At 38.5% G+C, this 16,354-nt stretch overlaps 1 protein-coding gene across 1 annotated transcript in view; it reads left to right on the forward strand.

Annotated features, from left to right (window-relative positions):
• The window catches only part of rngtt (RNA guanylyltransferase and 5'-phosphatase), a 78,484-nt gene that overhangs the window by 23,281 nt on the left and 38,849 nt on the right, over window positions 1-16,354 (forward strand). Inside the window, exons 9-11 of the mRNA XM_086167289.1 lie at window positions 1,047-1,182; window positions 3,912-3,983; window positions 11,949-12,113. Coding sequence (XP_086023415.1) covers window positions 1,047-1,182; window positions 3,912-3,983; window positions 11,949-12,113 — 373 coding nt within the window. The remainder of the gene's footprint in view (window positions 1-1,046; window positions 1,183-3,911; window positions 3,984-11,948; window positions 12,114-16,354) is intronic.

The following is a 16,354-nucleotide window of genomic DNA, read 5'->3' on the forward strand; positions in this document are numbered from 1 at the left end:
TCCACCAAACGTCACACTTGGCACAATGCAGTCAGACTTGGCAACTGCCAAACCCAGACTCGTCCATCAGATTGCCAGATGGCAAAGCACAATTTGTCACTCCAGAGAACGTGTCTCCACTGCTCTAGAGTCTAGTGGCTGCGTTCTTCACACCACTGCATCCAATGCTTTGCATTGCACTTGGTGATGTGTGACTATGATGTAGCTTCTCGGCCATGGAAACTCATTCTATGAAGCTCTCTGCACACTGTTCTTGACCTAATCTGAAGGCCACATGAAGTTGGAAGTCTGTAGCTCTTGACTCTGCAGAAAGTTGGCGACCTCTCTGCGCTATGCGCCTCAGCATCTGCTCCTTCAGTTCACGTGGCCTACCTCTTTGTGGCTGTGAGTTGCTGTCGTTCCCAAACACTTCCATGTTCTTATAATACAGCAGACAGTTGACTGTGGAATATTTAGGAGTGAGGAAATTTCTCGACTGGATTTGTTGCACAGGTGGGATTCGATCACAGTTCCACGCTGGAATATACTGAGCTCCTGAGAGCGACCCATTCTTTCACAAATGTTTGTAAAAACAGTCTGCATGCCTAAGTGCTTGGTTTTATACACTTGTGGCCATGGAAGTGATTTGATGGGTGAGCGAATACTTTCGACCATCTAGTGTACATCAGAATTCTTCATTAAAAATATTTTCAGAAGTTTTCCATATCAATTTAGTTGAACAAATACTGATTCATATTCAAATTTTCAAAAGTCTAATATCTACTTTTAATATCCCCTACACATAAATGCATCAGGCTATAGTTCTCTGTAAATTATCATTATATAGTCTGCAAAAAATAAAGGGAGCACATAAACATCACGATGTAACTCCAAGTGTTCCCTTTATTTTTTAATTTTTTTATTTTTTTTTGCAGTATATTTGTAACTCATATAGCCAACTGTGTTAAGGTGATGGATACTGCGAGTCATAGCTGCCACTCTATGTTGCACAGCAAACCGCTCCCAATTTGTAGAAACATCCTCATAATGTTTCTCTCCTCCCACAGGTACATGATGCTGATCAATGGGAAAAATGAAGTGTACATGATAGACAGAGACAATACTGTCTTCCACATAGAAAATTTAGAGTTTCCATTCCGGAAGGATCCACGCGTCCACTTATCAAGTACTCTGTTGGATGGGGTGAGTTATAATGTCTATAGTTGTTTTATTTGTAATTTTTGTGCTTTGTGTAATGCTTTTATCCTTTGTTACTTTTTGAATATCCTCACCCATACCTCTTTCTCCTTTGACCGGTGTTGCGTGTCCCCACCATGTCCAACCTTATGGTATTCCCAACCTGCCCCTGCTGCTCAGTCTTGCAGATAATTTGACACCAGTTGCTAAGCCTAAGGTGAAAGAAGACCATTTTCCAGGCTGACAGTTGAACCCTTCAAAGATGGTGGACAGAAAAATGATTTTCTGTGTTCTGGAAGCTAATGGAATGTTTTGCAGTTTTCTGTCACCTTTTTGTTCCACCCTGCCTAGTTTAATGTTCAGCAGAGGGCTCCCCATCGTGACAGAGGGTGCTGGTGACTTATCTTCGCCCCTAGACCTTTGCTGACATGTTTTCTCAATAAGGGTCACACAGATCCCAGATTTCCCCGGCAGCAGGTGCACATGCATGAGTCATTATGACACCCTTGGACTGAAAACTGCAGCATTATTATTTACGTAGCTGTAACTTAAAATATCTGCCCATGTTTGTTTTTAGTGTTTTAGAGGTGGAAATAACAGATAAATGTCTCATCATTATTTCCCTTTGCTTTTTGGGGTTAGTGTATATACCTGTTTCATGTAGAACAGATATGCACTTACCCTCAGCTTAAGTTGCAAGAGCTGCAGGTGTGTGCGCTCAGATTGCAACAAGATTTGTTTTGACTCATGTTTATTCATCTGCTGTTGCTTCTGGTTCTCAGTTCAGAGAGGCTGAGTCTGGGTGTTCATGGTGCCCTGTTAAAGGCCAGTGGTATTTTCTGAAAAATTTGTTGTTTTTTTTTATCTCCAAGGCATTGGTCTCTGTAATTGCACATTCTCTATGGTACAATTATAATTAGTCTCACATTAGCTTGAGTTCCCAGATTGGATGAGTGTTGGGTGCTGATTGGATTCCTGGCAGTTTCCTTTGGTCATATTAATGTGCTCATCAGTTGCCGCCTGTGTGCACAAAGGATCAGTAAATCAAATGCATAATGATGCCAGCCTCCCATAATGACATCATTTCACCCTCTAGACCCCTCCTACAGTGGGTGGGGGCCTTGACAAGTTAGGTAATGTGTAGCAATTACAGGCATACAGAAATGGTTGTGAGAAAGACAACCAGTGGGAGTAAGCCGCACATGCAAAATATCTACCCGCATATTTTGTGCCCGCATAGTTTCCTATCTTGTTGTCACAACAACTTACAACCAGTAGAATATTGTTGTACTTTAAAGACTGCTTCATATTGGAAGTACTCTGCTTCAAATAGCATACTTAATGCTTAATGCACACTTAATGCTCCACTTAATGCTTCATTTAGGCTACCGGGGGATTGGAGAGAATTCAGGGGTTGCAAAAAATATCCAGAGCTGTCTTGTATTTTGTTTGTGATGCTCAAAAAATGTGTTATGCTATCACAGCGTGATAAATTATATAGAAAAGTACCAGCAATTAACTTTTTCATGCAACTATGTTGGTGTTTATGTATATGGTAATGGCTTTGTAGTGGTCATTGACAAGCAGATTTTTATACTAGTCATCTTTCTAACAGGCCTGTTTTTTTATACAGTTGTTTAGTAAATTATTCAGATTGTACCCAAATTTATCAATCATTGAATATGTTGTTCCGATAAACACAATCATAAGAAAAGATACAAATAACCATAAAATGTTTCTCAAATTTGCTTGGGCATCAAAAGTTCAACAAACCAAACTATTACCAATATATTAAAAAGGATGCATATTTTCTTTTCTTGCATGGTACTCTCTTCTTACAGTTACCGTTTTGTTTTAAAAGATAACCCTTTGAGATTCTGTACATGAGAAATGTCTAACATGTGTTCTTGGTTTGCTAAAAAAAAACAAAAAAACAAGTAAGGATACATCTTCTCTGCTTTAGACATAGAAACATTGCCCATATTGAGACATCTATGATAAACCGACCCAAATTATCTTTTTGTGGGCTATTCATCAAATGTATTCAAAATAATCCACCTTGAAATTCTGTAGTTAAATGATAGATCATAAATCTGAGGTCATTTTTATGTAAAAGCTGAGTCCTAATTTTTTTCTACTGTTGACCATAAATATTCTGCTGAAATAAATGTCTGTTGCCCCCAAAACATATAAGGCATGCGTGTTGCAACTGAGTCATCTTACAGAAGTGGTAGTTATTCCAGGTTTACTCTGTGGTCACTATATGGTTATATAACAGTTCCTTAAGGACGAATCATGCATGTTCTGGGTGTCCTGCACCACAGCTACACCTAAATCCCAACTTCAGAGCCTTGCATAATGTATACGCAGAGCTATTTCTGCATCATGTCCTTCTTTTCTAGTACCCCCGGCACCACCACCACACACACAGACAATTCCCCAACCCGATTCCTTGTTGTATATCCCTCCCACTGCCATGGGCACATGCCTTTCTTAACATCTTCCCCAGAGAGCACTCACCCCTGAGTGTCCCACTAGTTTCCACCCTGCTTTCAAAGAGAAACAATTTCTATTTTGTATCACATGAAGATTGATGCAGGGTATTTGGTTGCATATATCTAATATATATTCTGTATACGTGCTCATTTTATGCACACGATAATATATACTATAAATTCATGTGCATTTTCCACCATGTTCACATCTTGACCATTTTCTTGTCCTTTCTTTCGCAGGAGATGATCATTGACAAAGTGAATGGTCAACCTGTTCCGCGTTATTTGATATATGACATCATCAAATTCAATGTAAGTAGTAGAAGCATTTCACAATGTTGACTTCTTCCACAACTTTTGGGAAGCACCAAGTTTTCAGTTTTTAGCTAAAATTATATGATTGCTGTTATCTATGTATCTATACACACAATAGCACATTCTCCTTACTTAATTGTGTAGCAATTGAGGTGTAGTGTATAAGGTCCTTTGTGAACTTAATATTCTGCCAAAAAATGCATCTGGTTGAAATTCACCATGTGTAGTATTGACAGTTTTATCTATTTTGTTTACACTGTAAGCTGTGACAGTCAGCTTCTGTAGGTTTATGCTGTGGGTACCATTTCTTCATCACCCCCTTCACTGGTGAGCTTCAGAATGAAGACGATACCACAAGATAATAGTTTGTTAGTGTAGTGTTAGTGCCTCCTCCTCCAAGTTAGCTGCTAGCAATGCTTCTCTGTCTGGCTGCGAGTTAGTATTTTCCACATCTTGTGTAAATACAGGCGCAGTCACACACTCAGTACCACTAAAACAGGACTTCTCAATTATACATACATAACGGTTGTGAAGGCTTCTGACCCCATAAGCAATATGGTTATCCATAATGTAGTTACATGGGTCTTTTCCCCCTCTATTGTTATGGCAATAGTTAATCCAATTATAGTTATTTTTAAAGTTTAGCTCTTAGATGAGATTCATTCTTAAGTTCTTTAAGAAAAGACGATATTTTGATCATTTCTTTTTAAACAAGTAGGAAATAATTTCAAGTCTTCTCATGATGACTATTCCTTTTTTGAGTTACTTTTTGTAGCAGAGAGGCATTACATGAAAAGAAAATATATCTCAGTGGGGAATTTAACAAATATGGTGTTGCCAAATAATTGACACAATGCCATTAGCTGGTGTTTATGAATTGGGGTAAGGGTGGGAACATTCAATGTAGAATTGTGGATTTTGACAGATGCGATGTGGCTTACTTTATGGCTCTTATCTTACTGGCAAATGCGTAAAACACTAAAATGGACCTTTGTCTGTTGAGATTCTCAGTCAGCTGATGATTCATCACAGCTGATTTACCCTTAGACCAGATCAAGGCTGAATGAAACTGAGATTGAAAAAGATTATTAAGAAAGAAAGAAAAATAGTAAAAAAGAAAATGATGGGTAATGGCTTAAAAAATCTGCCACTGAAAAGATAGAATCTGTTAGAAATAAAAAAACATTTAACAGAAAAATACTTGTATGTGTGTGCATAATTAATTCAAGGCCCAGGTTCCATACTCGTTCATTAACCTTAGAGTTTTTTCTTTTCAATTATTTTGGTCAATAATAAAGACTACTGACACTAAAGGTGGGTTTCATGAATGTTGGTAGCAGAGAAGTGCTGATCCAACGTGCATGTGAGAGAAAGGATTGAGCCTCTGCCTCACCTTACACCCTGTCACACAAAAAGCATAGCCAAACTGTAGTCTTAACTACTAATCTGGTGCTGAACTGGGTGTGACCTTTTTTCAATTTTCAATAAGTGTTTAAAAAAACAGAAGCTTAAATTCACTGTCGAATTGTCACATTTTCAGCCACTAATTTGTTCACATATTAGCGCAAAGCTTAGACATGTCAGTCACCTTCGTGCATGGAGGTGAAACTGAGTTTAAGTCTATTAATTTGAATTTGGGTTCTGGTCTTGAAATATACATGCTCCCCCATTTACATCATTTTTTTTCAGTCATTTCTTTGTAACAGCCCAAGGAAAACATGATAAAACTGTTAATTAGTAACTATCTTCAACTGTAAATTAAATTCATCCCCTAAACTGCTCTAGTAGTAGAAGTCAGATAAGCACACACAGGAGTCTACACATTGCCCTCAGCATGTTTTTTTCTGCCTCAGTCTTAAGTATTTTTGATGAATACCACAGGATGGGGGGGTTCTAAGGCCATTACATTGGTCCCTCACTTCCTTTTCACCATAGAGCAGACGGCCAAGTAAACAGCTAAGTGAAGTGAAGCTAAGTGAAGACTCCAGGGGTGAGGGGAACATCTTGTAATATGGTGCAGAGGTTAGCTGCTCCACATGACTCCTCCACCCCATGGGGAAGGCGCTGTGGTATTGATCCAAAATTGGCTTTTATTAGCCCTCTCCTTTATCTCTGGTGGGAAGCTCTTTTGCACTGAGGCCTCATCCTGCGACTGAGGATGAAGATGCAGCAGGAGATAGCTTCTTTTCACATCATTTAATGCGAGATCTTAGTTGTTAGGAGAGTTGTCTGAACCAGAAGGAGGGCAGGCATTTGATCCAAAGTTAGAGTTTGTCATCTTGCCCTTTTGTGTAATTTTGAATTCTGCGTATGCTTATATTTTTTAACCCTATGTACACATTTATATTTAAATAAGTATATTTTGTCCCATATAAACTGTAAACTACATTGGGGACTGTGCAACTGGTAACTTGGTCAACCCATCTATCTGGCAGGTAGAGATACAAAAAAGATCAGCTGTATTTAATTACAGACTTACAATACATTTGATGCAGATACCATAAATCAAGAGTGACTAGATGTTAATTTAGTCCCTCTCATCTCTCTTCCTCACTCAGCAGTCTGCAGCCCCCCTCATCTAAAACCCTTGTTTGAAATTCATGATCCTTAAGCCAGGGAGTTGAGAAGTTGGCTATTGTTTGAATTAGCTGTATTGAAATGTCATGTTTACATTTTCAATCTAAGTTAAAGCAGTGAATGCAATGTTTACTGCTGGTAAAATCCCATGTTAGTCTTTGCGGCAGATAGCAACAGATACCAAGGCCAGATAAGAACTGAGGTGACTTTATGGTTCAAATCCTCACTGTGAGATGAAACAATGCATACAGGTGATCTGCTGGACTGATCCTGGTACTGGAGCTGGTACTAAGTAATTACAAAAATCCATCCATCCATCCATCCATCCATCCATCCATCCATCCATCCATCCATCCATCCACCCATCTTCCCCTGCTTATCCGGAGTCGGGTCGCAGAGGCAGCAGCCACCGCAGTGAGGCCCAGACCTCCCTCTCCCCTGCAACATGGTCCAGCTCCTCTGGGGGGACCCCAATGTATTCCCAGGCCAGTCTGGAAACATAGTCTCTCCAGTGTGTCCTGGGTCTTCTCCATGATCTCCTCCCAGATGGAGATGCCCGGAATACCTCCCCCGGGAGGCGTCCTGGAGGTATCGTGACCAGCTGCCCAAGTCACCTCATCTGACTCCTCCCTATGTGGAGGGGAAGCGGTGCTACTCTGAGCTCCTCCCAGATAACTGAACCTCTCACCCTATCTCTCAGGGAGAGCCTGGCCACCCTGCGGAGGAAACTAATTTCGGCCACTTGTATCCGCAATCTCGTTCTTTCAGTCACTACCCACAGCTTGTGACCATAGGTGAGGGTGGGAATGTAGATCGACCGGTAATTTGAGCCCTTTGCCTTTTGGCTCAGGTCCCTCTTCACCACAAAGACCGGTACATAGTCTGCATCACTGCAGACGCCGCACATAGTTTTCCATTCCCTGTGACCTGCGCCCGGGGAATGGAAAACTAGGTCCGTTTGACTTCTTCATGAGGGTCTTCTGAGCCACGCTTTGTATGGTCCCTCACCTGGGACCCTTTTCCCTTCCGGGGCCATAAAGCCCCCGACAATATAGCTCTCAGGATCACTCGGATGCGCAAACCCCTCCACCACAGTAAGGTGGCAGCTCATGGAGGGGTCATTCCAAATATTTCATCATCGACTATTCTGATTTTTTTTCTTCTTTAAAGCAACAGAAATATCAACACCATCTATTACACCAGAAATGTTTGACAGTTTTAATTCAAACGATCCAGTCTTTTGCATAGTGTTGCGTTGAATGCCATGTATAAATGGGACTGAGTGTAAGATATAATTCAGAGGTATGGTTTTTAATTTTACTATTAAACCACTCTCAAACGGAGCAAAATTAGCACAGGGTCTTTTTTTATGTATTAGGTTTATAAAAATTTGAAATTGACATTTCAAGGGGGAGCCACTCTGATATTGTATTCTTAAACTTTTCAAACATTGATTCATTTCTCATCAATGCAGTTTCCATTGTTAGAGGAATGTCTAAGTGTGTCAGTCTAAGTCTAAGTGTCTGGATTGTATTACTTTACATTTTCCTTTAAGGAAGTCTTGACTTCCTTAATGTGCACTCCAATACTATGTGTCACACTCCCTGACCTGAACTGATCTGAGCGATCACTCAATGACAGAGTCAATCCCCCCTTAGTTTTATTACCAATTATAGCATTCCTCTGCGTGAATTGGTAAGAGGTCATGAAAAATCCACATCAGATTGAATTTTTTAAGTCCCTAAATCATTTGATTTAAATGAGATATCTGGGCACATGCCTTGAGGCTTTGACCTTTTCATCATTCAATTTGCCAGAATACTCTTCAGTACACTCAGTCAAGAGACCTAGTCAGATTAAGACCTGATGCAAATGAAGCTCTACCTGTCAGCCAACAGCTAATAGTTGGTTGTACTCCTGTTGTTACATTGTTTTTGTGACCAGGGCATCATTTACTTCTGCAACAAGTTGGTCTGTAGGACTGGGCTGTAACTGTGCAAGGCTTTCTATCCAGGGAATATTCCCCCGGGCTGCATTTTCCTTCCAGAGCTCCTGCAATCTCTCTCTTGATGATGCACTCTAATTCCCCTGCAGTCCCAATTCCCCACAAGTCTATAAATTCTGCAGTTCCTCAGTTCATAAACAACTATTTTTGACACACATTGTGTTGTGGGAGTTTTTCTCCTTTAAGAAAACTTTCTTTAAAACAGGGAAAGCCAAAAGGAGTGCTAAAGCTTCCTCACCTTTTTGTTTTCCATCTGCTCTTTTTGGCAGTTATTCATATTTTGTCATTCTGTTATCATGAGCATTCAATGAAATTTCCACTTGTCACTACTGCAAAGAAATCCTGTATTTCCTTTTTCACCCAGACACCAATAGCAACCAAAGATCCCATCTCATCTTGTTCATGTTTACATACCATGTTGTGAAATATAGAAATCAATCTATATTCATCTTTCAAAGAGCAAGCTGTTGATAATGTCTTGGCATGCAGAGGACACAAAATGTATTTGACATCATAGACCATATCAGCTGTTCTTACATCATGCAGACTAAAGCACTGAAGATGCTAATTTATCATTCATGATTCATATTTTTGTGGTGATGAAATGTTACCATAACACCATGATAGTGTAAGATCTAGCTTATTTTATTTCGTCATATCCTGTCATAACACTGGCTACTCAGGTATTGTCTGTTTCTGTATTCTTGTAATATCAGCGGACCTGGTTCTCCTTATAAACTAGGTCTTTGCATTGGTTTCACTTTATTTTTTGGGTATCTTGAACAACTTGTACAGGCATTATATTCGCACCTGTATTGCTCTGAGCATCAAATATCGTGAGTTTAAAGTCAAAATGTACATATTGATTTAACGGTAATATATCACAGAGAAACATTCACCAAGGGGATTTCATAAAATTGCCAATTAAAAACATCTGCACTGCAAAGTTAAGTATTGTTGTTATGAGCAGATTTGAGCCAAAACGGATTTAGTCTATGTTTAAAATGCCTCTTATGCCGTTTATCCCAGGCAGTCACACAGTCAAAACTGTTCCCAAATTAAATGTTTCAGTCATATTCAGGAGTTTTTACTTAATACTGGAGCCTCATGCTCAAGAGGCGTTGATTTCTGACTATGCAGCTCTCCAGTCTTTATTTTTTAATGTGTATTCATTTTATAGATTCTTTATGCACTCAGGCTGAATTTAGAAAAAAAGGGAAATGTGAAATTTACTGATGAATTAAGAAAGGGATGGGTGTCCACCCTTGATGCCAAAAATGGATCTTTAAATCCTCTCTCCTGTTTTTTATTATTTGCAATTATTTCTAATAAATGATTTCTAATATCAAGGCTCTAAACATACTTACCCCAAGGCAAATATATATTTGAGTGAAAGTATGTATTTTTTTTTAAGTCAATCCATTGGACTGAAGGCTGTGTTTTTGATTTAAGATATTTTCTGCAGCATTTTCCCCTTGAACAGGCATGGACAGCACAAGCCTTGAATCATCCACACTTACATCTTGCTCTGTCCTTATGACACAGCTGACAGATGGTGCAGAATGTGTGGGACAAGATACCAGCTGTTGCTACAGGAGGTTTAGCAGTTTTCGCTGTAATTCTAAATGAAAAACAAGTGTCTGAAGTAATGCTTGCACTGCTTTTTTTTGGTCAACTTTTTTTGTAATTGTAGATACATCAGGTTTAACCCACTCCTTAATTATCAAGCCATCGTAGATAATTTGTCCAAGGACTGTTGCCTACTTATACATCAAACAGAGACAGGGAAACCCTTGGGTATCCCATGCTTCCTCTTTTCCCCATCTTTGGTAAGAGGCTTTTGAGATGAGACATGGCCTTTTCCCAACAGCTGTGAGCAGAATACAAATGACTTAAACACACCTACTTGATCAGAGCCTCTTGATTTACAATTGGGAGAATTGATTTCTGGCCTGCTTGAGTGAGAAAGTACAGCTTTACTCATTTAGGTCTAATGCATAATTTAATATTTTTTTTTACTCTTATCCAACAAAATAATAATGAACACAAAAACAAGACACAAATTTCAAGGGAACTACTAGAGTCTTTTTTGTTCAGCAGTCATACCAAGAGATGACAAATGGCTCAGATTTGAAGATTAGGGTTTGAGTGTGATGAAAGAACATGGAGATAAAAGATAGAAGAAAAGGAACTTTATAAGATTTGTTAAAAGTTTGTCAAGGTGAGCCTTAACTCTTTACAAGAAGATATAATAGTTGTGAATCTTATGGCAATCTGTGAGCCAACTACTGCTGTAATGTGCTTGCTGATTGCAGTCAAACTTTGGAGTGAGAACACTTAATTTAAAAGATGTGATTAAAAATAACAAAAAAAAAAAGCAGCGTCTAGGTAATGTAATGTGAAGTCTTTTTTTTTTTTTTTTTTTTAATAAAACCATGTAGGTGTGTGTGGTTTTTTTTTGTATTATCCTAAATTAATTTGAGACCAGGATTATATTTATGAAGGAAACATCCAGATGGGTTTGTTTACCACTTTGCTCAGCATTAGTGACCTTGTCTGGTTGAAGGCAGTGGTGGCTCGGGTCATTAGTGCTCAGCTTTTCAAAATATTCTTATAGAGCTTGCCAATGATGAGCGAAATAAGTTGTCATAGCAACAAAAGAGAATGGATTTCACTCACTTTGAAATTTTTGGCGCAATATTTTTTCCTTGTGCTAAGCTAGTTTCAAGGTCTTACTTTGTTGGTCTTTTTGTATAGAGCTCTATTCACTTCAGTGTGTTTGAAGTTACAACTATCAATATAAAAAGGGCGTGTGACTGGCATTAAATGGCTAGAGATCTGGATCATGCGGTTATTGGTGGAGTTGCGAAGAAAACACTTTCTTCTTAAGCTTTTTTCATTCAACAATTTCACATTTTCAATATCACAACAATCTCTAACAGGTCTTGTGTACATCTGTCTGAGGTGTTGCATTGAACTGATGTTCCGTTTGTCTTTTCCAGTAGTTTCTCCAAAGAAGATCACATGTAACATCAAGGCTTCTAAAGCTACTGCTTTAAAGATAGTAGAGATACTTTATTGGTCCCAAAGGAAATTAAAGTGTCGAGCAGCATACACATAATACACGATGCGCAAATCAGACATATATTGCACACATCTGCATACATAGTCACTTGGCAGGAAAAAAGAGTTACAATTCCAGATATGGAATGGATAATTCCAGATGCAATTCCTTCAAGTTTAGAAAATTATTTTGGAGTTGTATATGTTAGACAGAACTATACATGAACAAACAGTGTATATTTAATTGTGTAAACATTATCTTACGTAATTGCCAAGGGTCAATTAAACTCACTCTTAATTGTCCTTGTGTGTTTCAGGGAAAGCCTGTAGGTCAGTGTGACTTCGGCATCCGGCTGTTATGCATTGAGAAAGAGATCATTTCTCCACGAATGGAAAAGATGAAGACTGGACAGATTGACAAAACCAAGGAGCCCTTCAGTGTCCGAAATAAGCCTTTCTTTGACATTCATGCATCACGCAAGGTAATGTGAAGAATGGAATCAGTTTTACTTCAACTAATGTGATCTGAATTTTTTTTTCAATTTTCTTTTAAAGAAATATTTCAAATATACAGATAGCATAAAGGTTTACCTGCAGTGTCTAAAGATTTCAAGTTTTGAAATGTTTTATTTGGATATCTTGAAGACATGTTTCATAGTCCGGCAGGTTGTAACTGTTGTCAAGGTTAATTGGCCTCAGGTGAGGCCCAGGAGCAGGAGAAAGGGGAGAAAAAAACCTCAGTTGACCCGCATATTTGCTGAGAATAGAGAACCAGGCTCCCTGCCTGAGTCATGTCGAGAATAGGGAGATGGGGGTTGAATTCATGGTAGCTTGGCCTCAAACCGTAAGGCCAGATCAGGCTCAGCCTGATGGAGAAGTAAGGGATTTGCTAGAGGTGTCAATTAGAAGGCAGGTAAAGGCAGAGCCCTTGGTGTGCCAGCCCAATAAACAGGCAGGGAGGCAGATTCCTTACAGTATAAAAATATCATATTTAGGAGCAAGCAACAGTCTCGGTGGTATAAGAACAGAAGGAGCCGTTTTGGCAATGTGTGTTTTAAATATGTGAATTATCAGTTGGAGGAACAGGGTTGACATTTCTGATGATGTGCATTAACATTAAAAGCTACTTGCATAATAAATCCCACAGTACTGTAATATGAAAACATCAGCATTAACACAGTGTGGATAAAGCTGCAATGGTGAGGAAGAAGGTAAATCAGAGGAAAAAAACAGCAATAGTATCTTCAAACTGCACCCTGCTGCTTATAGATAGAAGGCATCAGGATAACCACCAAAAGTGAGTTGCATTCAGGGCTCTTTGTCTGGTGATTTTTATTAAAGATTAGAGATTAAATCTACATCTATATGAATGAGAATTTTATAAAGTTCACTTCTCGTCTTTCAATATAATTTTCTATGGTTTTCATTATTATGTAGTGAAATGGAACTTTTAGCACAGACTTTTTGTTTTTGTTTTTATAGTTCCATCAAAAATTATTTGGTTAAATGCACACCATTGTCATTACCAATAACAACTCAAGCTTGATTGGACATCTTGGTGCAGACCTGACTCATTTTGAAAACATGTAGATATACATAGGAGATGAAAAAGCTCTTACATAAAAGTCAAACTTGGTACAAATGAGATGACGGCGCTGCAGCATCTCCTACTCTTCACTATACTATTCAACGCAACTGTGCAACGCAACTGTGCCATAAAAATAATTTACTTCTCTCCCTTGTGTTTGTGGGGAATTCCCACTCTTCCCTCAACTTTGTAATGAATGCCTACGTGGAAAGATTGCAACTCCCCACTCCTTGTAGTTTTACGGTCTGTGCAATGCGCTGTTGCCAGATTTGATCTGACGGCACATTTAACCCCAGTTTTCAGATGGACATAATGAGGAATTACCACCAACTTACCTCTTTATACGACTCCCCCTGAGAGAAAACTGTCCCTGGCCATTAATGGTTTTTATGTGATGTCATAGTGTGGATAATTTTCTCTTATGTCTTCTTTTTGTGCGTCTGGTCCTTACCGTGCTGTTGAGAACATTTTTGCATTTTTGACTGCTGCTTGTGCATACATATATTTAAAAATTAAAAACAATAATTGCCTTCTCCATTATCTTGATATATAATTGTGGAATGAACCACAAGCCAGCTATTCAGCATGGAGTAGAAAGGAATTTATCTCCAAATTTATGTTGGTTTTATATTACTGAGGATATATTTGAATCTGATTTAGTTCGTTTTCTTATTATTTTGGAAGGTTTTGTTTTTTTTGTTATTGCTTGAAGTTGTCAAATGATAAATTAATCATGCCTAATAATTTCAAGGACCTTGAGCCTTCTTGAAAGATCTACTTGTGAGATGCAAGTGGAAGGACAGTTCATTTGATGTTTTTCCTGAGTCATAAGTTTCAAATCTTTCCAATTCTTGATGACGTGGACAAGATAGAACAGGTGTAACAAGACAAGGACGAGTAGGATCTTCTCAGTTTCCTGACCAACACTGATATTAAGGACATATTGGTTTTTTTTTGTTCTTCTCTTGTTTTTTTTTATGCCGGCTCAGTTTATTTTATCTCTACTCACGATCACATTTTACGAGAAAATTAATGTTGTATCCAGCCTTTGGGGTGCATGTTGATAAAGAATGAAATATTGAAGTCACCAGGACTTGATTGGTTTCTGAGTGCTCTATTGTGTTGCTCAGTGGCCATCTGCTCACCATACAGTCATATCTCTGTTGAATGGCACATGAATAGCAACGGCTGCAATCTGGCTGTTTAATTTGGAGCAGTACAACCCATCCTTTCATGGTGGGCCACAAGTTCCTCGTTGGAACATTCCACTCGTATGCTTGCTTTTGTTTGCTGTGAGGCCGATGGATTTCAGTGCTGAACCATCAACATTCAAGCTCTGATTTCTAAACCATTTATGACCATTTATTCTTTAGCTTCCATTACTTGTCCAATTACGCTATAAAGACCCAGTTTTGTCATTCAGAAATGTCTGTTTGGAATGACCAGAAAATAGATATTTGGGAATCCCCCTTTTTTAGCTGAGTGGGTCTGCCTTGCAAAATATATTCTAAGTTGGCCTGATAGATCGCATCTCCACAGATTTATTTGAGAGGTTCTCTCAGAAATGCCCTATGCAAAGTAGCATGCCAATTTGATTTAAAAGCCAAGCTCACAAATCTCGTAGTTACATTTTAGCACTGGTATTTCAAAGACAGCACGAGGCTGATCAAGAAGATGTCAGATTAAAATGAAGGCTGTTGCTCTAGCTTCAACTTAACATTTCACTCCAACTTCTTGTGGAGAAATCTGGTTCAGTGAATTTTACAACACTGAAAAAAGTCCTGTAGATTCTTGTCACGTAGGTTGAGTCAATAAAAAAAGCTTCACCATGACACGAAATGATGGCAGAAAAATATAAAGGGAAAAATCATGGGGGCATTGTGCACACACTTCCATTATTTTTTTTTTTTTACACAAGGTTCTGTTTTTCAGTGATAATGGGAAAACTATCTGTAACTGTGATACGCTATCAAGTCAGTTTATCAATTAAAGACAGCTATGTTGTTTTTGCTATTTTTTTTCCGTTATGTAGTGCACTGATTTAATTGTATAGTGCGCAAATTTACAAGACTTAATCACCATTCAAAAATTCCTTGTATCTGATCCCTGTAAATTGGAAGAATAATATGATAGATTATTTTCTTATAACTTCTAGCAATGATGTTCACACCAATGTTTTTAGAGTGGAGGGTATAGCATTTTAACTGTACAAGAATCCACTTGCAATATTATGAAATATGTGGGTCTACTTTTTATAATGACGGTTAAAAACATTTCTAAGTAGCACAGACTTTTCTCATGACCCCCAAAGAAATGTACTTCTGCGCACACATTAGTTTTTACTGTTGCTAAACTATTAAATGTGCAATTTCCACAAACAGAAACGTGCCTCTAGGCAAGGTAACATTTTTTAATTGCGTTTGACAGAAAACGTAAAATGATTCTAATCAGACAGCAAAGACACAGAACTACTACAAAAGGCACAGCATCCACTGCTTAAAGATGGCAAAGATACATGTAGCTGAAGAGACAAACACACAAGTAAAACTGTTCAGAGTACAGCAGACAAAACCCTGCAGTACCTGATGTAGAGTCAGGCACAGAAACTCTTTCTGTGTGCCCTTTCACGATAGGTCAATGGGCAACAGATCCGAACCAAGAGTGAACCAAGTCAGGAGGCTATAGGGTGAAATCACACGAAAGATTCAAGGCAACTCCTTCAGTTTGATGAAGCCTCTAGAATGAGAGATTTAACATCTTCATGAAAAAAATAATTCTTGTTGTCACAAGATTTGACCAGGATTAACAGTGACTTGCATGACTGAGAACCTTCATAGACCACTTTGGGTTTGATTCCTGTTTGCATTTCAAAGCATCAGACTCATTGACTTATTTATCATAATATTTAATTTTCTTCAAGGGAACTGGATACAATATGAAGAATTTCCCTTGTAGAACCCAAGGCATTTGTTTTTATGCACCAACTCTTCCCAGAGCTACAGACAGAGCTAAGCAATTAAAGAAAAAATGTCTTTGCCTTGAAGTCTATCTCATCTTGAAATACTTTTACACACATATATTTGAATGGGAATCAAGTGGTTGCTTCGATACATGAGATTGTATTTTTGATGTTGT

This window comes from Fistularia commersonii, chromosome 20 (genome assembly GCF_037954325.1).
Source record: "Fistularia commersonii isolate RoL2024-O1a breed Wild chromosome 20, RoL_Fcom_v1.0, whole genome shotgun sequence".
NCBI lineage: Eukaryota > Metazoa > Chordata > Actinopteri > Syngnathiformes > Fistulariidae > Fistularia > Fistularia commersonii.